We start from the raw sequence: 26,818 nt of genomic DNA, 5'->3' as shown, positions 1-26,818 counted from the left end.
CAGGAGTCCTACCCATCAACAGCAAGAGCCAGACCTTAGTAAAACAATATATTTGAAACTTTCTAATTTTAAAGCATTCTGTATTAATTTAAAAGTAAAACTCCTGATTCATTTTTATTTCAGACATAAAAAAGACATTTTTCCATGAAAAAATACAATATTTTAATATCTGCCAAAATATAGGAATGGCACTTAGAAATTAAATAGCAAACAATTTCTTTCCCAGAGATGAAAAGTATTCTATTTTATTCATTTTAACAGCTGGAAGAAAATTAAAGCATGTAATATGTTCTAGATTCAGAACTCTTTGAAGAAATTTTATTACATTAAAAATTATATGTAGGATCATGTAAAAAGAAAATGTTTCATGGGGAACTCAACTTGTAAAAATTTCTGCAGATTTGCATCTAATGCAACACCACTATTTTATTTGAATTGTGTAGGGAGGATTAACAGGGCCGGTGGGTGTGTTGAGTGACTAATTTTGTGATCACTCATCTTCAACTATAAAGCAAATTAAGGGCATTACTCCTCTGTCACAGATGATTTCCTGGATTTCAGAACAAGGTCCTTAACGGCTAGAGACAGTTCCTGAAGCTCCTTCCGAGTGCTGTTGGTGACGTCATGCTGTTCCTTGTCTAACTCTTCAGCTGACAGGTCTTCTCTCGGCCCACTCTTCTTATTTTGATTTACCAACTGCTTTACAACCAAACCTTGGTATTTTACCAGGAGAGAATGCTGGTCCTATGGGAAAAAAAAGAAGAACCTGAAGCAAGCACATTTGATTTTTGTGACCAGATAAGTAGATTTGTTTGAGCAGTACAACTGAATGGCCTTATCTTCATGAAACAATGGCCATGTTACTGAAAAGATGAATATAGCAAGAAAGGTCTGTGCTTTCTAGAGTGTAGCTAGCATGCAGATAAGGAAAAGTGAAGTCTGTGCAGGCCACATCACAGGAAACTGATTTATCTAGGCTCTATCACTAAAAGCAAAATAGTAAGAGTCTAAGAAGCCAAAATGCTTTTAGCTAAGGGCTGGCTTCCTCAGATGAACTGACAAGACATTTGAAGGGGTCCTTGGAGGCTAAGTCAAAACGAGGGAATCTGAGAGAGTGGTTCTGACATTCTTGTCTCTTTTCTGAAAACTTCTAAAATTAGACTTTTCACCATGACCTTACAGAATGCTTAAAGATTCTTGAACTATGCTGAATTAAAAAAAAAAATCAACCCCTAACTACTCACTGCTCACTGTCCCATTTCTGGCTTCAGTCAGATGTTAACGGCTCCCCCAAACTTGTCCTGAGTGTTGTCAGTGATTCCCATATATACCCCAAGTTGAAGAGCTTACAGATTTTCCAATGTATTCACATGCAGTACCTCTGGGATTTTGTTGTGAAGAAAAGCAATGACCTGTGGCACACATCTTCCGGGAGCATGGAGCATGGTGTGGGTGGAGAATTGAAATAACAGGACTGACGTGAGGTGCAGGACAAGAGCAGGGTCTTCCGTGACCTTCAGCTGCTCAGCCAGCGCCTGCCGATGCTGGAATAGTATTTGCCTGCAAAGCAAAATCCCAGAGACATAATTAACAAGGACTTGCAGTTTACATATTTTCCCTTTAGCATCCACTATTCACCTTCTCTAGTTTAATGACTCGGTTCCACAGCATTTTCCATCATATCGACAGTAGGGAAAGGGGGCGTAGTTACTTCCATCTTCAGGGAAGCGCTCTGGCAGACACACACACACTCAATGTCAGCTCCAAGGAGCTCAGGGTTAGCAGCAGCAGCAAGAGAGCAACATTACCTTTCCCTTTTTTTGTCTCCCTTTTTCACCATAATGTCACAGGCTTCTGTCGCAGAGTCCAGACAAGAAAGGAAGTCTTCTATGCTCTGAGGACAGTTAGTTACATAATAGTTACTTTTATAGACATTTAATACTGATTTGCAATTTTACAATTTTTTTTGTTTTTTTTTATTTTTCGAGACAGGGTTTCTCTGTATTGTTTTGGAGGCTGTCGGTCCAGCCTGGCCTCGAACTCACAGAGATCCACCTGCCTCTGCCTCCCGAGTGCTGGGATTAAAGGCGTGCGCCACCACCACCCAGCTACAATTTTTTCTTTTTTACAGGGCATTTGGCAAACAGAAATTGTGATTTAGGACTAAAAAGGCTAAGTATTCCCATCTTCCTCTCCTCTTACCTCCCCAAAGGTACCTGTATATAGTAGTAGTTTTAGATTCAGTTTAGAAGGATTCTGACGGAATGCACATACGACACTTTATACACAAAGTTCTTACTGTAGTCACTAGTTAGCACTGACTTACTTTTTCATTCAGAGAGTTGTGGAGTTTGGTGAGAGCTACTTTTGTTTCTTCTGTCAATTTACTTAAAATCTTTTTTCTTATCTGTAAGGGAAAAAATTCTTTTGGCACTGTGGTTTTGATATATGGTAGATATAAGATCAAACAGACAAATAAATATTTTGGTATATTAGGTACTGTCATACAACGCTAAATGTGGTATATTTTGTGTTCTGAATGTTAGGTCTCAAACCAGAGATTAAAAATGTTAACATATTACAGAATCATAGGGCTAGTCAAACATTAGTCAAAAGACTTCTAAGCGGCCCTCATCTTTACAGGCCTCAGTGATATTAGATGGCTACAGGGTGACTGGCCATGAGGGACAGACTAAATAGACTCCCTGTGGTTTTCCTTCTCAGTGCCACCTGAAAGGGTGTCACACAGCCACATGGCTCTTACACAGAAAGGGATGCCTGTAGGTAGGGTAGTGGGTCTTGTTCTGTGGGGGGTGCTTGGCTAAGAAGTATAAGGAAGCCTTTTTCATCTTTCACATCTGTAGATAATATGACTTTCACGGCACTGTGGCGCAGACGCATCATTCCTTGTAGGACATTTCAGGAAGGGGCTGCTGCAAAGCTTGGCAGAAGGACCTGATGGGTGAACTGTGTTTGGGAGGACAGGCTAGACAGAGCATCGATGTTGCATCTCCTATCAATCCTTAGCTCTGCTTGAGACTACAGAAAAGCACTGCCAATATTGTAATTTTAGAGAGGCAGTTGGTAAAGAGACAGGAGACATTTCAAAATGTTGAGGATGGTTGCTCAAAGTGAAAGAGGAGGAATCCAGTATCTTTCAAGTGGTAGTAGAAGTAAATAACCATCCTTCTGTCTGGGGTTGTAGGGTGGTCCTTATCATGTAAGGGAGTCCCCTAGAATTAAAACACACCAAGAAAAGCCATGCCACCTCTGCGGCAACAAACCACAGTAACAGAGGCCATGGCATTAGATGGATGTGATTTTACTACTTCCAAAGCCGGTGATGAATGCAGTAAGGCACATGGGGACCTTCTCACTCGTTTCCCAATCTCCAACCATAAGATGGTCCCGGGAGGAAAAGAAGGAACAGAAAGAGAAGGAGGGATGGTTATTATCAGCAAAGGAAGAGACCAAACCCTTCTACCTGCACTTCTACCTCTCATGGCAAGTGCAGAAGTGACGGGCTGGGCTTTAGTTTAACATCATAATTTTAAACAGATGAATTTGGGCTTGTCTCAATATGTAAGTGGTATATTGCCTTGCCATGAAGAGAAAATGATTGTGAACTCAAGAAACTTTGAGCAACTATTACGGGAGTTATAAATCAACAAGAAAAAGGGGAAGGTTGGTAGAAACATATGAAAAAGTGTTATTTATCATAAACCTCTTTGCTATAAGTAGTTTGGTCATTTTATCAATTCTTATAAAATTATATAAGCATTGTACTACACTTAAATTCTTTAGTATTTTTTGCCATATAAAAACTCATCTTTTCCCTTTACACGATTTCAAATGAGGGAAAATAAAAATGTGCTCAGACTCAAATTACATCACACAGTAAGCAAATTACTAACATACTTCACTAGTAATGGCTGCAGGGTCCTCCAGCGCCATCATTAAATCTGAGGCTAGGAAGTTGAACATGAGGTTAGTGATATCAGTACACACTGTCTTCAGGAGGTGCTTGGTCAGAGCAGTCTGTGTGTCATCTGGAAAAGAAGGACTTTCTGTGAAGACTAACTTCCTTGCAAAATTACAAGAATCAATAAAAAAAGACACTGTTAAGTATACCTGCAAAAAACTTCATCCCCTTTTCAAATAATCTGATGTTGTTGTATAGGTTTGAAACCTCTTCTTGTAAGTCCTTGATTGTACGCTTTCTGCCAGCCCCAGAAGTAGAAGTTGAAGACATGAACACTGAACGTACCACCTCAAGATACATTTTATTAAGAGGTCTGTGACAAGACAAATATAGTTAATTAAAATGTACCGCCCTTATGCAGATTAGAAATTTTGCCTACAGTGAAATAACATTTTTAAAAAATCGCCATATTTCTAAGAAATAAAATTAATTTGAAGCAAGACTCAGTAAAGAGTTTGTTTTACAGGTCCAGGAATAATGACTTAAATTTTAAAATATTCACAGTACTTGTGGGAAAGATGACAAGCATGACAGCAATAAACTCTCCAAATCTAAACAGACTGTTAAAACTAATTTGCAAAATAGTAGAATATAAGTTTGGTATTCCTTCTCAGGAGTCACAACAGAAAAGCTCTCAATCTCCAAGTACTATGTAAGATGATGTATTAAAAACATCTATATGCTCTACAACAGATTACTTTAAAAATGGTACAATACTAACAGTTTCTATTTTTATACACTATGGCTCTGTAATATATTTATGCATAAAATTTACTTATATTAAAAAATCTCACTATGTCACTAGAGAAGCTTTAGGACAATTACACAAAGAACCTTGTCTCAAAAAAAGAAAAAAACAACAACAAAGCCTAAAATATGGTTTTGGAGATCTTAATGAAAATTACATTCTGTCAAAAATGGTAAGAGATTCAACTTATACTTGCTTTATTAAGTATTCTGCAAGTTCGGAAAGAAACTCCTCAGGGGCATCTTGCACATGTTTCTTTAAGTAATCTTCAATTTCATCCTGGAACATGAACATGATATCTGGCTTCTTCTTTCCTGTAACATATATCAGCAATGGGAAAACAAACACACAATCAACAGCAAAAGCCAGGCAGGTAATACACACCTCACCAGACAGCAACACATTTTACATCAACAAAACTACTTTCACATATAAGTATCTAATAAAATAAAATTTTAAAAGTTCATACAGCAGAATTTCTTTTAGGTGATCTTTTTAAAAATTTCCTTTACAAATCACTGTTCTCTATAACACATCACAGGACAAGGGAACTCTTTGTTCTCCTCTAACTTGGGAGATGCCAATGGTCAGGTATCAGACACACCACACAGGCTATCTTTCAGAAAAGAGTGATTTATCTTCTTTAAACAACAGGCACTGAGCAGAATCTCCTTATTCACAAAACTGAGTACTTACAAGAGTCAAGTCAGTCATGAAATTTACATCAGAGGTTCAGAAAGTGATAGGATTAAGATAAAATTTACCTTTTCTGGAAGATACAAGTGAAGAAAATAGAAAAACTCTTACAATTCATGTTTGTTTTCCCAAAGACAATTCTATAGTATAAAAAATAGTGTGCAGCTAGTGTAATGGAAACAGTGTTAATTATGGAAATGTCATCCCTAACCATTTACCTGAAAAAGTATTGGTAAGAAGTGAACAATATTTTCATTATAAATGGTAAAGTTACACCATTTATACAAGTGATTATTTCCAGCTAAATCAGATTGATCCTACAAGTGAAACCTTAGCAATAAAATAAAATGGCCCAAGCATCAATTTTCAGTCTTAATGAGGATCTAAACAGTTGACATCATAGTTTCAAGGTAGATATCCAAGTTCTAGTCCCTTCTAAGGCCTTCTCTGCAGCCCTGATGTTCACACTAAAAAATTTTTTCCTGTTTGCTTCCTGTAAGCCTTTTATAGCTTGCTAAACTCCATTCCCTCCAGTAATCTTGCATACTGACTTGATTCTGTATTTTAGTTGAGAACCTAATTTCACCCTCCATTTCAGAAATGACAACATAACCCTTTCAAAGCACTGAAATTACTTTTAAGGTAGAATGGTTTTACTACGGCTACAGTGCCTCAATAATCTACACAGAAAAGAATGTCACATGCCTCATTTCTCTATGATTACAGGTATTAGAGAATAACTTCTTAAAATTCCTCTTTATTCCTGCTCCCACCGTATCTTGGGAATTCATAAACAAGCATGTGAAGTGAAAAATAAAACACACATAGCCATATCGATGCTGTTTGGAATAAGGGTAGACAAACAGTTTTTGTTGGATACTTCCTTCAATTAACATTATTTTCTACACATTACCAATACAAGCTATTTCAATCTTTTAAAGGAAAGCCTAAGCAATTATGATGCTGCAATAGTAGCATATTATCTTCATTTGAAGGGATAAGGAAGAAGTATTATGTTTCATGATCCTTTCTTTAAAATGGAAAAATATAATTGTATTTAGAAAAGCAAAATAAGATGTCCCTTGCAGAGTTAACCTTGGCAAACCTTAAGAAGTCTAGAAAATGAAAGATGCAAGAGGCAGTTAAAATTAATTCCTTCTCAGATGTAAGTAAGAAGATAGCCATGTATTGTAAAATTTCAAGCAAGCATGTGAGTCTCTGCATGATCTTCCAACATCTATTCTTCATCTTTAACGTCTTCAACTATTTCCAAGAGTTCTTTCAAGGTGAAGAGGCATTGGGTGCACAAAGGTGCTTACAGATACCACTAGGAAACCAGGAATGTTAAACTTGCAGTTGTCTTTTCAAAACAAAAGATGTAGAACTTGTTTTTGGCCTGGAAAATGGGGAATGGAGGCGGCTAATGGCCTAGGCAATCCTTGCCCTGTCTGTAGGGCCAGGCACACTAATCTCCTGCAAGTCGGACTGGAGGTGGCTAGTAGCCCAGATGACCTCTGTACTATCTCACAGGTCTTTACTGGAACACATGTAACTTAGCTCTAGAACCCACCTTCATGGAAGAAGTAACCTGTACTTTGAGACATTTTGATGAAATGCACAGGGGATTAACTGTGTCACATCAATAAACCTTTTCCCAAATTATATTGTACTTTTTATGCCTAAAAACCTGCCTGGGGTCAGACTCTAGAAGTATGAACCAACACTGGCTACTGAGTTGTGTTGAACTGGATTCCTTCTCCCCTCATGTGGATCAACACTGCTGGCCCTGTAGTCACAGAGACTTTTGTTTTCCTGTGTTCTTCCTTTCTTTTCTCTTTTTGCATATTCTCTACCTTCTAAAACATTTCAATCCCTTTGTTACAATTATATCAATAAATGAGCCAAGTTCTTCCATTTGCACTAATCTTAAAAAGGAAAACTCAGCATTTCTGAACACCACTCAGCATTAAAGCTTGATTCAAATTTTGACTTGGTTTGGGGACAGGGTCTCGAGTAGCCCAGTTTTTTTTTTTTGTTTGTTTGTTTTTTGTTTTTGTTTTACGAGACAAGGTTTCCCTGTATTGTTTTGGAGGCTGTCGGTCCAGCCTGGCCTCGAACTCACAGAGATCCGCCTGCCTCTGCCTCCCGAGTGCTGGGATTAAAGGCGTGCGCCACCACCGCCTGGCTTCAAGTAGCCCAGTTTAACTAAAACTCAAGGCTGGCCTTAAACTCCTGATTCTTCTGCTTCTATCTCTTTTTCAAGATAGTATTTCTCTGCAACAGCCTTGGCTGGTCCTAGAACTCATTTTGTAGACCAGACTGGCCTCAGCTTCCTCTGCCTACTGAGTGTTAGGATTAAGGGTGTGTGCTACAAGGTCTGACTACCTCTCAAGTGCTGGGATCATAACTGTGTGTCCCCATGCATAGCTTGAGAGTACTTTTCAATTCTTTTATCTTTTAACTGTCCATTTTTGTAAACTGTCACATGGGCTTATGATAATAAGATGATGAGGGGCAATACAGCTAATCATAAGCTGTTTTGGCAGGAAGAATGACTATGTATTAACAAACCTTAAAGTGAGTGACTTGACTGTCAAAGACTGTAATACGTACCTTGTGTTTAGTGATTTCTCGCATTAAACTAAGACACAAGTTTATACTTTATATTATTAAACTGTGAAATTCATGATCACTAAAAGTACTAAACAAACACTTTCTATATAAACACACATACCTAGTCATATGCAAGCAACTTAAGAAAAATGTTACTATATTAATACACACACACAAATAAATAATGAAATAAAGGCTACCCACCAGCGTGAGATGACTGAGACTCATCATCACTCTCATCATCTTTTCTTCCTTTCTTCTTGACCTTTTTAATTTTGTATTCCCTGGCATTGCCCCCTCCTCCTCCTCTCACACTTCCAGTGCCCTCTGGTGGAAATACATTAGCATTATTTAATTAATGAGTTTTAGAAAATGACACTATATTGCTGAATTATACTAAGTGATAAAAAATGAAAACAAACTAAAGAAAAAGTCAAAGTCTTTTTAAGTTGGGTTTCTGTATTAAGGTGCTAAGGATAGTAGCATTAAGTTCTATCACTAAAACAGAAATCTCTTGAACTGAAGCCATCTCCTGGGATGGTTTTAACTGCAATGGACTCAATGCTGCCTCTTTCTGCCGCTTGCTGGTATCTTTTTAGCCACATCCCTCCCTCCACCTTCTCTTTCTCCTGAGTTATTTCATGAGCATGGGTGTTTGTGAACCACATGCATGCAGTGCCCATGGAGGCCTGAGAGGGCATCAGATCCTCTGGAACTGGAGTTACAGGTGACTGTCAGCTGCCATGTGAGTGCTGCAACATGAACGAGAGTCCTCTGGGAGACCAGCTCATGCTCTTGACCACTGGGTCATCTTTTCAAGTCACCCATTTACTTTTCTTGTCCCTCATCTCTTCATCTGTTATCACAGCACTGTTTTACTCTCGCCTGGCATATCCATTGGTTTCTTCCTGTTTTGTTCTTCTTAGAACATATGCAAGTACGGGATGGGATGTGCCAATGAAGGCCTCTGTCCTATTAGCATGCACTTAGTCAACACAGCTCAGAGACTCACGTAGCAACGATTACCTGTTGCTTTCTTCCTGCGCTCGTCTTTTTTGTCCTTCTTATTTGTATTCACATTTTCTAAAATGGAAACTTGTTTCAGATCTTCTTCAGTGATTAAATGCACAGGATTATTTTTCATTTCCTGAAATAAAACATGCTTTTTTTGTAGGCAATTATGTATGTATGTATTTTAAACAGCAGAGAAGTTGCTTATTTACTCATACATCCTAATTATCATTGTCAGGTTTCATTGCTAATGATGATAAAACTCATAACTGCTGTCTGTCTTTGTGTATCTTCTCTCCCTGTAAATGAAAGTAGCAAGGTAACCACACAGCATCTGACTGCTGTCGTCCTCAGCTGTCACAAGAGAATACCTCCTTGTCCCTTTCTTTTTTTGAGACTCTTGTAATTTAAAATTACAAGAAGGATATGGAAACTTCTATAACTCTAATGACTATAACCAATTCAAAAAATCTATTTTTCTTATGAATTAATTACTGAAGAGCTTTACTACTTAAAATTTATGTTAACAATTAACCATGACAAGCTATGTCCAGCTTCAGAAATCAGCTCTTTTTTTTTTTAATGAGAAATAGTTCTTTAATCTCTAGTGACAAAAATGTTTTCACAATAAAAATATTATCATTTTCTTTTTCGTTTCCTAAGAAAAATGCTTAGGATAATTCGGATTCCAGTAATAAGATTACCTTTTTCTTATTTTTTATATTACTTTTTTTTTTTGGTTTTTTGAAACAAGTTTTCTCTGTGTAGTTTTGTAGACCAGGCTGGCCTCGAACTCACAGAGATCCACCTGCCTCTGCCTCCCGAGTGCTGGGATTAAGGGTGTGCGCCACCACTGCCAGCTAAGATTACCTTTTTCTAAACCCATTTTTTGTTGTTGTTGTTGTTGTTGTTGTTGTTGTTGTTGTTGTTGTTGTTGTTGTTTTGGTTAAACAGAGTTCAAAACAATGTGAAGGTCTACTTGTCCAAGTACAGAGTAAGCACATTTAAACCCAGTTTACTGATGTCACATATGTTTTTACTCTTGCCTGCTTAGCGGGACAACTGCAGAAAACTTTCTCACAGTCACATTACTAAGGTTTAAAAGAATAGAGCGAAACACATATGATTTACACATTTAGTAGGTCTGCATGAATTCAGCAACAGTATATTAAGACATAAGGCTTATATTATCTGAGAATTGGCTTTATACAGAGATGGCAGTCTTAACCACAAGCATGAACTGGATGGCTATGAAGACAGGCCTGGCAAGAACTCTGCTTCAAAATATTTTTAGACAGCAGTCAAATACTAAAATTTAAAAAAGGAAACTGTTCAGGAGCTGGAGAGATGGCTCAATGGTGACAAGCACTAACTATCCCTGCAGAGGATCCAAATACAGAGGTACATATATACATGGACAAATATGGATAAATATAAATAAACAAATATATTTTAAAAAAATCATCAGTTTTTGATTATTTAAGATGAGGTCTTTATATAGTTCAGGGCTGACCTTGAGCCTAAGCAGACTACAGATAGTATTCCTTGCCCTTAGCTCCAGGGTGCTGGAATTACAGGAATGTACCATCATGCTTGATAACTAATAAACTTTGATAGCAACAAAATTTCTTTTCTCAGTGAGTCATCCTATTTCTCCTAACTAGGTAATATCAACAATGCATCAAATCCCTTGGGAACTTAAAATTTAAAACTATGTCATTTTATTGCTAAGATTTTAGTTTTTAAAATTAGTTCTTTAACTTTTACCAGGTTTTAACAAAGATGGAGAAAAGGTGGAGTTGTGCAAGATGATATTCCTTTGTGGTCAGTCAGACTGCTTCCATTTCCCAAAAGCTAGCATGATCCTAATTGGAAAGAAGATACTGTTAAGATTAGCAGGTAGAGGAAGCTAGGATACCTTTTCGGCTTTTTGGTGCATCCGTTCACTGAACAGCTCTGTACACTCATTTATAAACTTTTCACTGACCACGACTGTGTCATTAAAGACTATAGCCGAAGCCTGCTTGCTAAATGGTCTCATCACCTGCTGAAGCAGCATGGCAGCATCTTCAACTGACAAAGAACTGGGCAGCAGAGGCTGGAATGACAAGCAAAATGAAAATGAGAGAAATGCAGGAAACACAGTATATCTGTTTCATATGTATAATATAAATGTACATGTGAAGATGTATGTATAAATGTGATTCCCCTCAAGTAACCTCACTTAAGCAAGAAGTAGTTATGATCTCAATTTCCCAATTGGTTTTTGTAGTCTCATCAGCACTTGGAGCTCTAGAGTCATACATCATTTTTTTAACCCAATTTCTCTACTTGCATGCCTTATAGGAGTATCAAGTGGGGCAAACCATCACCAAAACCTACACACCCCTCTTACAAACCTACAAACAATTCACCAGTAAGTCCTCACAACTTTACCTGTACAAAGTTTCTTTTCAACTCTATCATCTGAATTATTATTTTAATGACTATTTTACATATCTGTCCCTATGGACTGCCTATCTTAAGAGAAGACATGTGTTTGTCTACCATATTTGTAGCATATGGAACAATGCCTACCACACAGAAACCACCTGAGACCTGCTGGAAAAATAAAGATGCCTTAAGAATTCAGTACGCATAGCGGGAGACTTCCTACCTTATAAAAAACGCCCATGCTGTGACTAGAAATGACAGACTGGCCTCCAGCTTACCTTTACCCACACTGAAGTGTCTCTGTGGCACACTAAGGGGCCCGTGAACCCTGCACAATGAAGTAAAGCACTACCTGGGCTAAAGCAGTTTACACGAACATTAGGCCATTACTGGGGAAGGGATAAGCAAATGCACCAGGACTTCTGAAGTCACAGCAGTTGTACAAGCTTGGCTAAGGCAAGTTACTTTCAGTTGCTAACTGACACAATCTAGAATCAATGGGAAGGGTCTCAGTGAGGGACAATCTAGATCAGGTTGGCCCATGGGCATGTCTGTAGAGGACTGCCTTGATTGTGTTAATTCGTATAGGAAGACTCGGCCTGAGAATCTTAGTGGCACCATTCCCTGGGTTAGGGTCCTGGATTGGATACAAAGGAAGTAAATCTAGCACTAGCAAGCATGGATGCATGTATTAGTTTGCTCTCTGCCCTAGACTGTGGATGTACTATGACTAGCTGCTTCAAATTCCTGCTCCCTTACTTCCCATAATGACAGATTGGCAACTTGGAACTTTGAGCTAAAACAAGTCTGTTCACCCTCAAGCTGGTTTTATTAGGGTATCTTTCATAGTAAGTGGAAGGAAAACTCAGACAGATGAGTAAAATCTCACCAAAAATTTCAGTCAGGACTAAAATGTTGACATCACTGCTATATTATTTTCTTCTTTGTTTTTGAGATTTACAAAATTCTAGATTAGATTATGCATACTTAAAACATCACTTTAAGCCTATAATAATTAAAATTTCTGTTGTAAAAATGACTGCTAGAATTTATCTCTAAAGGCAATATTAGCTTTACATGGCCTATTTCTAAAATGGGTACATTTTAGTAAAATATCACCCATCATCGGTTTAAAGAAAAGTTAAGAGAAAAAGGTAAACATACAGCAATATCAACCCATGTCCCCGAGCTGATGGCTTCCTCTACCGATGCTTCCACCTGGTCCACAAGTCCTTGACCAACACAAGTTGCTTTCAAAAACAAAAGTTGTGTATTCTTATACCTTTTCTTTATATAGTTCACAGCATCTGGGATTCCAAGTCTGGACAAAGCATCAAACTCTAGAAATACACAACAATGTTGAAGAGAACTTTTCAGTCACTCACACCTTCCAGAGGTCTTGTAAACATTTCTACATAAACCCATTCTTTGTGAATGCAATGTATTCCAGATTTTCTAAGCAATAAAAAAAAAGAAAGAAAGAAGCATAGTGTATCTTGTTGCGTGGTTACTTTCCCAGATGTCTATTACTAAAGATCTGTGCAGGAAACCTGCTTCAAGTGTTCCCTGACCACAAGTCGGGTGACCCCTTCCCCATCCAAAGGGTTGGAGGAAAAAAGGACTACAGAGCAATATAATGAGAAACGGCAGTAAAGGAAATGGTAACAGTTCAAATTAAAACTCAAAACTGGAAACTACTTTAGTTATTTTAGTTAAAGGAATGAATTTTATTTTTCAAAATATGTCACTGCACAAAAGGACATAGCCATTCTCCAAAGTAGACGATTTACTATAACAGACTCGGAGTTTCAGACATTACTGGTACTGAAGGCAATGCCGTTATTAAGAAAACTAGTAATGAAGTTCTAGCTTAAATCCGGGTGAAGAAGCTGAATGCACATCATCAGAGATGAAGTGAACAATGTCCTGTACTGGAGTGTATGTTCACAACTAGGAGAATGTGCCCCACTATGCAGCTTGGTCAAGGCTGCACTCAGCCACTGCTCTAAATCAGTCTACAGAAATGATTGCATAAGCTTGGAAGCATACTTTCCAGTAGTATTAATGCTTCTGAGTAGTAGACAACTGATAATAGTAAATACTGCAAAGCTGACAGCCAATGAATATTTCTAAAATGAAATAATTTGAAACAATAAGCACAATACATTAAAACACAATATTTGCCTTTTGAGTTTAAAAACTTAAATTCTTTAACACATTTATACAAGTTAGTAACTGTTAATACCATCTTTTGGCATTTTTAAATTTCAGTAATAATGGAATTAATGTTGGTTCCTAAGCCCCACAGAATTGAAAGTGACAACTTTCACAGTTAAGGGAACCATGACAGTCACAGGAAAATGCACGTGGGCTCTGGGCACAACACTCTCCAATAATATTTCAGTTCTAGGAAGAAATGTTAGCCCTGAAGAAAAGAAAATAGTTACCTAGGTAGCCATTCTGCCTGAAAAAGGAATCCACCCAAGTACTCTGTGTCCTGGAGTAGATGTCAGGGACAAACACTGCTTTATCCTGTCGCCCACCAACCACAGTGCCTCGTAAACGGCCACTGCCAACGAGTTCCTCAAGCACAGCTTAAAGCAAACACATAATGCACACAGATCAGAATAGGGACACAGCTTTAATGGCCAAGTACTTTCCAGTCAGTCTTCCTAAACCATATGCTTTTAAAAGATATATTAAAATTTAAGCACTATGCATGAAATTACACTTTAAAGAAAAAAATCCCTGATATTTATTTTATAAGAGTACTCAAGCTGTAATTCAGGAATAATTTAGAAACTAGTATAACTCAAACTAGACAATATTTACACACTGAGTAGTTTTTAGAACAAAACAACATTCTGGTGGTGAAATCAGAAATGGAGGCCATGGAAGAGAAGGAAGCATCATGAAAGGGTGGGAAGGTTTGAAAAGAGGGGTCATGGAATACATGTGACCAAAGCAAAAATGAGGGCTATTTGAGGGAGGGAGGGGACCAGTAAGAGACAGTAGCAGAAACGGAGGCGAAGAACAAAATATAACATATATGTATGAAAATTCTAGAACAAAACTCATTACTTTGGCTGTTAATTTAAAAACTTGATGAAAATTCATCACCCCATCATTAATTTCATAATTTGATGTAAAGCAGGTGACCAGATACTTTAAGAATAGATAGTTTAATCACTAGCATTATACATTCAATTAACGCCAGGACACATTAGAGTCAGCAGTGTGATCACCTTCCATTGTTACTGCATGTCTATTTAACCTGAAACGGCACATCAACCATTCTTAGTGTAGGTGTAAATGGCCACAGCTCAGGGATGAATTCTGTGGCTCCAGTAGTCAAGGGCATCTACTAACTATAAAACGCTGGGCAAATAATTTCCTTAGTGCCTTTATTGTCTTATCTATGAAATGGGGACAATAACAGTACCTCTCTCATAAGGCTGCTGTATTCAAGTCAACTGCTACCATCAGCCAGCGTATCATAAGCACTCAATACATATTAGGCACTAATTCATCCTCAGTCTGTGGCCAGTCTGAATGCTAACTGGACTTTAGGCACACTCAACAAGAGAGAAATCATGCATCATATGCTAATGGTTTCTGAGGCTAGTGGAGTCACAGATCTTGGAGGAGAATCAACAACCACACTTTCCTTAACCAGCATAACCCTAACTACATTCTAAACATCTGTCCTTATACACAGTATATCCTCACCCCTTATCAAATGAACTTTGTGTAACACACTGAGATCATTACAAAAAACCACAGCCAATCAAAAGGCAGTGCATCCTAAGGCTCAGGGACCTTAGCTTGGAAAGACTACAGGAGCCAGAGCAATGGGGAATTACTGTCAAACTGAGCCTCCTAGGAATGTCAACATCTCACCACCATAGCTGTCCACAACAATAGATATGTTAATGTGGAGAAGAAAGCCCAGGAGGCCTCAACCTTAATACATAGAACTACAGGGACTTAAGAAATGCTGAGGGCAGAAGAAAGTCTTCCCCAGGGAACAGCACCTACCTATCCAGTAACACACACACACACACACACACACACACACACACACACACACACACCACCACCACCACCACCACCACCACCACCACCACCACCACCACCACCACCACCACCACCATCACCACCAATTAAAAAAAAAAATAGGTCCTGAATTTGGAAGAGAGCAAAGAAGGCTATATGAGAAGTTTGGAGCACAGAAGGGGAAGGGAGAAATGACATGGTTATACTATAATCTCAAGGAATAAAAGACATAATAAACTTTAGAAAAAGAAGAAAATGAGAAAATCAATGACTTTCATCAACAGTCTATAAAGCAGTGCTATATTCTGGGTGTTGATTGTCTTCTTGGTCCTAGAGAAGCGCTACTGGGACTGATGGAGCTTGCAGGAGATAGAACCCATGGAGAAGCCCTTGAGTCATTAAATGTATGCCCTTGAAGAGAACTGTGTGAAACCTTCTCTTTCTCATCATTGGAGATGAAAGCCAGGTACGCGTGCATTCCCAAAAAACACTCTATTACTGAGTTACACCCACAATCCAGATGATAAAATTGAAATAAGACTCACAGTAAAGAAGCTGCTCCTGAAATCCATATTTTGAAATCAAAGAATTCACTGCTGTAGGCCTTTATGGGGAATTAAAAGGGAAAAATTGAAACAAATTCCCTATAGACTTGTATATGGTTAAAAAATTCAAACTGAAGTTTATTAAAAGAAAACAATTAATTTCAAGAAAAAATGATGGCAAAGATGTACCAACTCTCAGATACCTGATCAGGATTCTGCTGCCCAGACAGCAGGAATGAGTCCTTCCATAACCCAGACTCATTTCTATTACAATTCCAGCAGGTTTTCCCATCTGTGACGCTGGACTTGCCCTTGACCCTCACTGTGCAGTGCAGCATGATAGCCAAGGATGCTCTCGTCTCTCATTATGAAATGCTGTGGGACCTCCCTATGACTTGTACATTTCTAGATGTCCTTATTATCTAATGCAATATGCTATCAGAACAGTTCAGTGCATACATAATTTTATTCCCAAACATTTTCAGTACATGGCTGCATCTATGAATGATACAGAACTCACATACATGTGAGGGCGGGTGAATATAATTTTCCTTTCTATGGTTGTCCTCTCCTCACTCGAGACTATTCAAGTGAGTGTCATAGGGTTTTGTTTTTGAAGAAAAGTGAGATAATATGTGTACTTAAATGTATCTGGGATATTTCTAGACAGAAGTGTTTGGGAGAAATCATTTTTAATATGCTTTTTACTTATCTATATTTTCTGTAACATGAAGTAGTTTAGTCATGAACATCACTCTATAATGCAGATATATCCCAGTTTGTTTATATGTCCATCTGATATTTACAGGGTCTCTTACAATAGTGTGAAGCATTATAAATAGATTTAATGAATGTCATGCATGCATGCTTTGTATGGGCATTGTATGTTGACTGTGGTAGTGGGATAACGGGTGCTATAGATTCATTACAGGGTTTTGAGCATGTACAGATAGCAGTCTCCCACTATCACTAACTTACATCCCCAAACCATCAGATAGTTTTAGATAGGTACACATATACTTGAGTGTGCTTTTTTGGTTCGTTGTGTATGATGTATGTATGCTCAGGTATGCGAGCCTATCTATGAGCCTGTGGAGGCCAAGGAGCAACTCTGAATATCTTCCACTATCCATCCACTTTATTTTTTGAGACAGGGTTTCTCATTCCATTTGCAGCTTCCTATTTAGCTAGAGTCACTGGCTAGAGAGCTCTACAGTACTTTGATCCCAGATATGAGCTTCCGTGCTTAGCTTTAAGAGCGATGCTGAGGATCCACGAAAACACTCAGGTCCTTATTCTTGTGGGGCACGTACTTTACCCACTGAGCCATTTCCCCAGTCCTGTATCTATCCTCACTACTCAGAGTTCTTAAAGAAAGATTTTATTGTTTTTACTATAAGCCATCACCCGTGTTCTCCAGTTAGATTTTATTTTTATGCATATTCAGAGTCCTAATTTACTGAATTCCAACTTTTTAAAAGAAAACAGTTAAAGTAAATAACAAAGCGGGGGAGCACTAAGTACCCAATGAAATAAACAAACCATCCCATAAGGAAGAATGGGATACATGGAACTAAAATTCCATCCCTGCACATGACTATCTGTTTCCTTTATAAAGGAAAGCACATAGCTTTATAGGAATTAAACACACAAATCTGTTAAGTGAATATAACACACTCATCAGTAACTGGAAAAGTCTAAATAGTATGTCATCTGCTAAGATTTAATTAGAAGAATAACGTGTATCTTCTGTGAATTACTGCCAATGATGGGCAACCTAAATACTGAACTCACATGCACAAACAGTCCCATCTCAACTCCAAGCAAGCTTGGCGTGATATCTGCTCATGTTATATGGCAACTATGTAATAGAGCAATGGACCCAAATTCTTCTATTTTAGTGTGACTTTCATACGGTGATGTTAGCATCGAATTTAACACTGCTTTCTGTAAAAGTACAAAAAAAGTACTTTTGTGCAGGGAAAGTCAGGCAATAGGAATGGAGACAGCTGAGTCAGGGGACCCTGGAGGCTCTCCTCCTACCTGTTTAATAAGCTAGGATGCTTAATGGGATTTTGCTTTAAAAGATTCAACTACTAGATGCAAATCATATCAAAAAGATGTACAAGTGTATACATACACATACTTAAAAACATGCTCACCGAGTAATTGCGCTGAAGAGCCCACGGATGCGTGCTTTATGGCGAGCTACAAAGGCCTCAGTGAAAATCACCCCTTTGTTATCAAGGTCAATATGGCCATTGATAATTCGACCAAGTCGCTGAGTTAGTGCCTGGGAATAAGATGTTAATTTTGTTAATATGAAATATCAATACTAAAATATGTGTTTTTATGATCCTCCTTAATTTATGCTATGTGCTGTGACAGAAATTTCAACTGTACAAATTACATCATATATAAAGTAAAATGATGGTTTAGTATCTAGAAAGCTTCATTGTGTGAGGATTAGCTATAATAGAAATTATTGATTATTATTAGTTAAAGGATTAACTCTAATAATAACTCTTGCTTACAATACTTATTTCTAACAGCAAATAAAAATGACTGATTAGCAGTTTTCAACATACAAGTAGCAAGACAGTTCTCAGAGAAGCTGCTATTTGAAACTTTGATCACTAACAACATATGGCTTCAGGTTTTAGGCAATAGTTATTGCACTACAGTTATGATATCTGAATTTAGTATCAAAACAAATACCTAGAGTTATTTAGTATGTGAGATTCTTTGTTTTTCTGTCAAGGTCACAATTTAGGGGAGGAAACATATGGCAAGAAAAGAATGGTACTACTGACATCTTAATAAGAAAATCCTTTGCTGAAGGTGTCCTGCTTTGCAAAATATTCAGCAGCAGCCCTATCTCTATCCCCTCTGTATTATAATATTTAGCAATAATAGAAAAGCGATATATATATATATATATATATATATATATATATACATACACACACACACATCTTAGTGAGTTTCTGAGCAGTGGACATCATAATCACTAGGCAAATCTATGCACCTTGTGGTACATGTGCTACTATGGCATCAAGACAGTCCTAGTATGTATTTATTAACTCAGCTATATTGTGGCTTGGGACTTTGGATAATTGTAATCATTTTCACCAAGTCTCTCTAGGAACAGTGGTATACACAACCAAAATACATGGTTGTAGGAGGTATCCACTTGAAACTTATGTAAAAACACCCGATCCCATTCCCCACTAAGATTCTTTACACTATTAGGGAAAAAAAAATACCTGTGTGAGAAAATCCCCAGGAAGGTCATAGGTTTTACACAGTTCTGAGATGGTTACTTGACCACTTTCTTGCAATTTATCATTTACCTCTTCTGATAACCGATCCAGATAGTTCCTAATGTTGAAGAAAAGTTTTTAACAACTGAAAAGGATTATTCTTCTGTATCCTTTCCCGTTCAGGCATTCTTGGAGCATGGTGAAGGAACATCATACACTTTTAGATTCCAAAACTTACTTTGTTCATGGATGTAATTAAATTAATGGTTAATCAAATGTTTTATTTTCCTTCTGCCAACAGAAATTTTATAGTCACTCCACAATAATATTTTTAGAACACATTTGCTTTTATGACAAATCATAAAAGTTATGTTTTTGTATTGCTTTAACAGAGCAATTTATGTTATTTATGAATATGCATTCCCATAATTATAATTTACATCTAAAATGGAATGATTTTTATAATGAAATGACTTTTATACTTTATTACATGAGCTTGAAACAAAAAGTCTAACTGGCCTAAAACTATTTGAAAGAAAGAAAGTGCTTCTAAATATACTTACTCATCTATCAGCTGACCCAATACTATTTGGACATGCTTCTCTGATTTAATAATGTCACTGATTCTATTTTCAATATGAGTCAGGTCCACATTAATAACCTAGAATTAGACAGAAATTATATAAAGTTTGCACTAGTTGTTAAATTAAGACTATACATTTAGAATTATACTTTTATACTCATTCATAGATGAATTTTGAATTTCTTTAAAATACTGATAGCTGAGCATGGTGGCCATCACCTGTAGTCCTAACATGTAGAAGGACAGTCACAAGTTCAAGGCTGGCGTGATCTACATAGCCAGTTAAGGGTAAGACAGAGCCACAGAATAAGACAAGACACTGCTAAAATAAACAAACAAAAAAACCAAAAAACAGAAAAAGCTCCATTGTTCACTTTTGAGCTCTAAAGAATTGCATTTTTTTTCTAGGAAAACTTGTATTAAGCAGTGAACTCTATTTTCATAAAAAATGCCACTTTGTGTAAAATAATTTCTATACCACCTTGGTGGTCATATATACTTTTTAATGTTTTAAAAGTATTTTTCTTTCTTTTTAAACCTATCTCTCTCTAGTTTTCTATATACTAAAATATATAAATGTGAAAGTCTAATGTTTCTCCCCAAACTACATAAACCTTACAATTTTATGAAGATAACTGTTGAGTTTATCTATAAAGAATGTACTCAAACAATAAGGAAAACCTAGTGAATCAACTCAAGGCATCAGCAAAGGTTTCACAACTATTACTTCACAAACATCATACCATATATGACACCAATGCTAGTGGATACTTAGAAAGGAACTGAACAAATCCATAGTATTAGAAACTAAGAAACTTTTCAGAAATGAAAGCAAATTTTTATAAATTTACCTGTTGTAAGTCAACAATGTTTACTCGACCTTTGAACAAAAGACAGGTATGTAAATTACATGGAAGTACATCCAAACAGCATAAATCCTTACACTACAGTGGTGATCAGTCCAAGTCCTTCTACAAAGGGCATAGGACCACAATGACTGATGCATTGAGATAACAAATTACTAGTTGACCAATCTCCATGGTTAAAGCCACAGGTAATACTGTTTTCAAAGCTGTTTTTATCACATCAGACCTACTTATGAACATCAGCTGACAGAAGATGGACAAGTCTATGGGAAACATTCATTTCTCCACACAATTCACTTTATCTAAAATGACCAAAGGAAATATTTGCACCTAAATTAAGGTGAATTCCCCATTCTTGAAACCAAAAAGTATTTACCCACCAGCAAGAGAGAACCTGTTAAATATTCCAAATCACAGCTTGCATTGTATTAGCTCTATTGCAGAAAGACAGGAAACGAAACACCAACATTACACACTAATAATACCCAATGAAGAGCTGGTTTTGTTTAAATCAAATTAATTCAATCTGCTTAAGCCATTGTTCAATTAAAAATACAAAGCAAAACAGTATTTTATATTTGCTGGTAGTAGCTCAATTTCATATAATATGATGGGCCTTGTCAGGTCATAATTATATATATATATACCATATATATATAATATAGTTTTAAGAAAAGAGTAATGCAGCTTTAATACTTGAGAACTTATAATCTTATGAAATCTCCATTCCCCATATACAATTAATCATCTGATCACTAGCAGGTAGGTTGCCACCCCTGGTTCACAAAGTAAATTAATAAAAAAAAGAAAAACCCATACATACAGTACATTTAATGCAATACAACAAAAACATTGTTAAATGGCAACAGTTGAGCTCATGTTTGTGTGAGTCTCGGGAGACTGACTGAAGGAACCTATGAGGACTGATTAAGATATCAGTTGAGAAGGGTTACAGCTCAATGGTTGCATTTGCTAGCATGTGCCCCAGTTTGATTCCCAATACGAAGTGGGGAGAAAAATGGAGAATGCCCTGTAGCCTCCATATAATTGATTAGTTACAATTACAATGTGTTCCCCCACACTTCTGGTTAAAACAGAAACACTAAGGAATTACTTACCACCTCGGACATGTAGTTCATCTCTCATCTCCTTACTGATCTGGGCAGGAGTAATATATTCCTTTCCATCAAGTGTATGAACTACTTCTAACTGTTTCTGAGAGATCAGTTTATTCACGATCTCTATGCAGTTCCGTTCTGACAACCTGAGAGAAACCAGAAGTTTAAGAGTGTAGTTGATTTGTTTCCCAAAGTGTTTGAACGCAAATTTTTGATTAGCTTCTATGTTAGAAAACCTGTCCTTTAGTACAATATTAAATAATTTAAAAAGCAAACTAGAGAGTAAGCATGATATATTCACTTGAATTATTTACTTAATCCAGACACATCGTTGTATTGTGATTCTAAAAGTGTTCAAAATTTTGGACATAGACTTTAAGAAAGAAAAAGAGCCTGCCACGGCTCTAAATTTTCAGATGAAACAAACTTTTCCTTAAAAATCATGGCCTGTTGGCCTTACTAGCACAGTTGGTGTACCGACAGCACATCTGACACTTTGCAAAACCATAGTTACGACTGCTAGTCACCCAGAGTTTACCGTGTCCTAGGTGTGTTTTCTTGGGTTTTGCTGTTGTTGTTTGGTGTGTGTGTGTGTATGTGTTTGTAGCTCTCAATGCTATAAAACAGCATCGGAGAACTGGTGTTTGTAGGTCCTGTAATACTAAACTACTACAAGAACTACGAATCTATTCGCATTATATATGTGATCTGTAATCTTGGACGCGGAGTCGTGGGTCCCGTAGTAATAAAACACTACAAGAAATGGTTTACAAGGTGTGTGTGTGTGGGGGGAGTTGGGGATCTATTCGCATGGATGTATCAGTAATCCTGAACGCGGAGTCACTCCCCCAAAGGTTCAGGGAGCACAGAGGAGTTGGTGTCCGGAAGTCCCTCAAATGACAGCTGGTGTGTGTGTGTGTGTGTGTGTGTGTGTGTGTGTGTGTGTGTGTGTGTGTGTGTGTGTGTGTGTGTGTGTGTGGTGAAGGGATTTAAGGGAGGGATTAGCTGGCGTGTGTGTGAGTGTGTGTGATCTGTGGTGACAGATAGGAAGGGATTTAAGGGAGGGCCAGGCTACTTGCTGCGCACTGCACCGGGTCTTGGCAGGCTCGCCCTAGACCCGGGCCGGGCTGCGAGCGCCTCTACCGGCAGCCGCTCCCCGGGCTCCCGCCCGACCGGACACAGCGCGGGAGTGTGTGGCAGCGTCCGGGGCCCGCCTAGGCCGGCCCGGACCGGAGGGGACCAGCACCTCTGCACGGCCTCCGCAAACTGCGCCCGCTGGAAGTCAGCCGCCAGCCGCCGGATCTCCTCCCAGGCGTCCGCCATCACGGCCTCGCTCGCACCGACACCGGGGATCAGCAGACACGTCAGCCCTCCGCTGGCGGCCGGCGCCCAGGGACGGGTCGCGCCGAGGGCCAACACACCGGAGCCGCCGCAAATCGCGAACGGAGGTGTGGCCGTTACGCTCGGCGCCCTCGGCTGGGCGTGGCCTCCGGGAGGCGGCTGCAAAAGGCTTCACAGCCTGGCTGCCAGTCATCCTTCAGTTTGCTTGGTGCCTGTTTCTGCCCAGCAACTTGCAAATGATCCTCAGCTCTTGGTGAGAGGACAACACACATTTCTGCCGGGTCATTGCAAACCGTGACTAATCCGCTTTGAACAGTGGGCCAAGAATGAAATCATTTCTGGAAAAACGTGGTCTTCACTACTATGCCACTACTGCATTTTGTTTTCCCAAAATGAATCCATTAAAACGTCGCAAACACCGTGGAATTGAGTCCATGTGGTTCTAGGGCCTGTTATTTTTCTTATGGAGAATAAATACTCAGACAAAGGAATGACCATGACTGAGAATGAAATGGTGGAAGACACCCATTTCACAGGGTCCCTCTGCATTGTCATCCTTGGACAAGACAACTGCTGCCATTGTGCTTTCGCATTCACCACACTCCCCACCAAATAAGCAGGGGAAAGGGATATTTTAGTTCTTGGTATTGTTAGTAAAGAATATTTTACTTCCTTCCCATGTAAACATATTAGTCTAGAAAACACATCCAACAGATAAATATATTTGTCTTCTAAAGTACCTAGACTTGATTAAAATTTAGAGAACTCCATCATTAAATTTGTCTTTTTTTTAAATGCTCTCCACCTTATCTTTTGAAGCGGTGTCTCTCAGCAAAACTTGGTACTCCCCTTTTCATCTGGACTTACTGGCCAGCAAGCCCCTGGGATCCTCCTGGCTTCAACTGCCAGGCAAGTTGTTTATCATACCCATCTTTCTACCTGAGTTCTGGACTTGTGCTTGTACACAGAGCCCTGTAAACACTGAACCATCTCCCCACCCACCAATTTCAGTGCCTTTGAATCAGGGATATTTATTTCACTTTTTCCCAATTATGTGATTTACAGAGGAATTTTAAACAATGCACTGGCTGTTTTCTTGAGGGCAAACAATTCCTTTGACATGTGAACTTTGTATGGAATGGGAGAGTTGACGTTCTATTCTTTATAAAAGTTTCTGATAACTGGTTGTGTGCAAACCAACTTAATGTTGATATGCAGATAATCTGAAGACAGCTGGTGTTGTCTTTAGTTACAATGTATGCATGATTTATGACATATTCTCAAAATTATACATTGTCTTTTGATGCGGCGCCAGCGCCACAAGCAACTCCAAGGTATCAGGAAAAGAAAGACCAGACGTGCAGCTGTTTGTACTAATAGAATGCATGTGCTGCCTTTATTGCCAGGAGAGAGAGAGAGTGTGTGTGTGTGTGTGTGTGTGTGTGTGTCTTCATTGCAAGTGCTAAGAGATCTCTCCCTTGTAGGAGGGAGGAGCTTTTTATACAGGTTTACAGCACAGTGGAAAAAACCCCAGGTAGAAGAGATCGTTGTTTTCCTCCTGCTGGATGTTGATGTCAGAGGGTCAAGGCCAGGGCAGTAAGCCAGGACTAGAAAACAGAAAGCACTTGGACTGGAAAACAAGTTGCACTTGTAGGCTGACCAGCAACTCACAGAGACCCCATGGGGCTGGGGCCCAACATTTTGACATAAAAATAAAATTATACACAATAATAAAACACTGTGATGCTTCAATATATGTAACTATGCATAACATTTAAATTATGTCAAACCCTAACACTTCACATACAATGTATATAGGAAACATAGAAGTGTGTGTGCAGGGGTGCACGTCTTTAATCTCAGTACTCAGGAGGCAGAAGCAGATGAATCACTGCCAGTTTGAAGCCAGCCTGGTCCAGAGTGAGTTTCAGAACAGGCTCCAAAGCTACAGAAAAACTCTGTCTCAGAAAAACCAAACCAACAAACAAAAAAGAAAACATTCAATATCCTTCTTTCTAGTTCTGTAAGATATAAAGAACATGGTTGTCCAATTGACAAGTGTGACCTCATAAAACTAAGAATTGTCTGTACAGCTAAGGAATCAATCAAACAAGTGAAGAGGTATCTCACTATGGGAGAGACTCTGTAAGTCATACATCTGTCAGAGAATTAATATCAAGAATATATAAGGAACTGAAAAAAAATCAAAGAGCAACAACAAGAAAAACCCCACAAAATGACTCATTCAGAACACGGGGATCACAGAGATGAACAGAAAGATCTCAAAGAAAGAAGTAACAGTGGCTAAGAATTGTTCCAAAACATGATCATCATACTTAGAAATTTGTGAAATACAAATCATCACAACTTCAAGATATTATCTTACCCCAATCATAATGGCTAAGATCAAAATAATGATATTAATAATATAACTGACAATAAATACTGGGAAGGATGTGAGAAAGAGAACTTTCATTCATTGTTGATCGGACTGAAAATTGGTCTTGTCACTCCAGAACTCAGTAGAAACTCTCAGAAAACTAAAAATAAACTTACTGTGTGACCCAGCTTTATTACTCCTTGCTATATGCCAAAATGACAGCACCCACTCCACACCCATATTCATTGTCATTCTGTTTATAATACTTAAGAAGTGGAAATAACCTAAATGTCCTTCAGCTGACAAATAGATAATAAATGAAATCATGGAAATTTCAGGTCAATGGAACTAGAAAAGATAAGTCAGGGGAACCAAGAGCTAGAAAGAAAAACACCACATAGTAACTCTAATTTTCAGTTCGAAGCTCCCAGTCTTCAGGCATGAGTACATAATCCGGAGTAACTAAGAAACCAAGAAATTAAGAAGGGACACTTATGAAGAAGGATAAAGGGGTGGGGGGGGGAGAAAAATAAGACTAGAGATGTTTGAAAAGGCCATAAGGAAACATATCATTTTTTTATTTACTTAAATTAGTGTAACATGTAGGCTGCCAGCAGACCTCTTCCCTCTGTTCCCCCAGATCCAGTCTCCCCATTGCATCCCCAGTGTTGCATCAGAGCACTAGCAGCAGCCTTCTTTCATCCCTGCCCACATGTCCCATGGATCCCACAAGCTATCCCCTTCTAACCACCCCCTTGCATGCACTTGTTGCTCTGCTCCAGATCCCAACTTGACCAGGCATGCTCAGTTAATCTAAGGGCTGCTCCTGCCAAGGTAACAAGTAGGATGAAGGCATACCCACACCTTTCCTACTGCTCCTGAGATCCAGTCCAGTCTCATGTCCAACTCTGTAGCTGGAGACCCTCTGTGGTCTCCCATTACTCTCTGACTCCATCCCAAATAAATCACATAGATCTTCTCCCCTAATCTTCTTTTCCCGAACTCATGCCAGTATCCCAGCCTCCAACACCAACAGACATTCCCTGTGGACACACCAGCTAATGAGGGAATGAAGACAAGAGTCACACAACTGTCACCACTCTCCAAAGACCCAGAGAGGAAACAGAAATCTAAGAATCAAGTACACACCCAACAAAGACAAACTCAGAAAGCAGCACCTAGA

At 38.4% G+C, this 26,818-nt stretch overlaps 1 protein-coding gene across 1 annotated transcript; it reads right to left on the bottom strand.

The window, feature by feature from the left end:
• Positions 1–229: 229 nt before the first annotated feature.
• On the bottom strand, positions 230–23,316 carry Ufl1 (UFM1 specific ligase 1). The gene is made up of 19 exons (XM_040740639.1): positions 23,161–23,316; positions 21,915–22,060; positions 20,782–20,810; positions 19,911–20,008; positions 19,351–19,465; positions 18,247–18,377; positions 16,085–16,143; positions 13,931–14,077; positions 12,648–12,823; positions 10,969–11,148; positions 9,066–9,186; positions 8,244–8,366; positions 4,927–5,044; positions 4,132–4,295; positions 3,919–4,049; positions 2,327–2,407; positions 1,809–1,894; positions 1,380–1,560; positions 230–744 (listed from the first exon to the last, which is right to left on the bottom strand). Exons 1-19 carry the CDS (start codon positions 23,235–23,237, stop codon positions 526–528), a joined length of 2,382 nt encoding a protein of 793 aa, XP_040596573.1. The 5' UTR covers positions 23,238–23,316; the 3' UTR covers positions 230–525.
• Between the last annotated feature and the right edge of the window lie 3,502 nt (positions 23,317–26,818).

This window comes from Mesocricetus auratus, unplaced genomic scaffold, assembly GCF_017639785.1.
Source record: "Mesocricetus auratus isolate SY011 unplaced genomic scaffold, BCM_Maur_2.0 Super-Scaffold_6730, whole genome shotgun sequence".
In the NCBI taxonomy this organism is placed as follows: domain Eukaryota; kingdom Metazoa; phylum Chordata; class Mammalia; order Rodentia; family Cricetidae; genus Mesocricetus; species Mesocricetus auratus.
Note: the sequence above shows the minus strand (reverse complement) of the source record. Positions and strands in the feature narration are given on the sequence as shown.

Excerpts from the sequence above, each read along its gene's own strand:
- Ufl1 (XM_040740639.1), bottom strand. The coding sequence starts at position 23,237 with ATGGCGGACGCCTGGGAGGAGATCCGGCGGCTGGCGGCTGACTTCCAG. Across the intron at positions 16,144-18,246 it reads CTCTTCAGCGCAATTACTCG|GCCTACAGCAGTGAATTCTT; the intron begins GTGAGCATGTTT and ends TTCCCCATAAAG. Across the intron at positions 8,367-9,065 it reads GCGCAGGAAGAAAGCAACAG|AGGGCACTGGAAGTGTGAGA; the intron begins GTAATCGTTGCT and ends TATTTCCACCAG.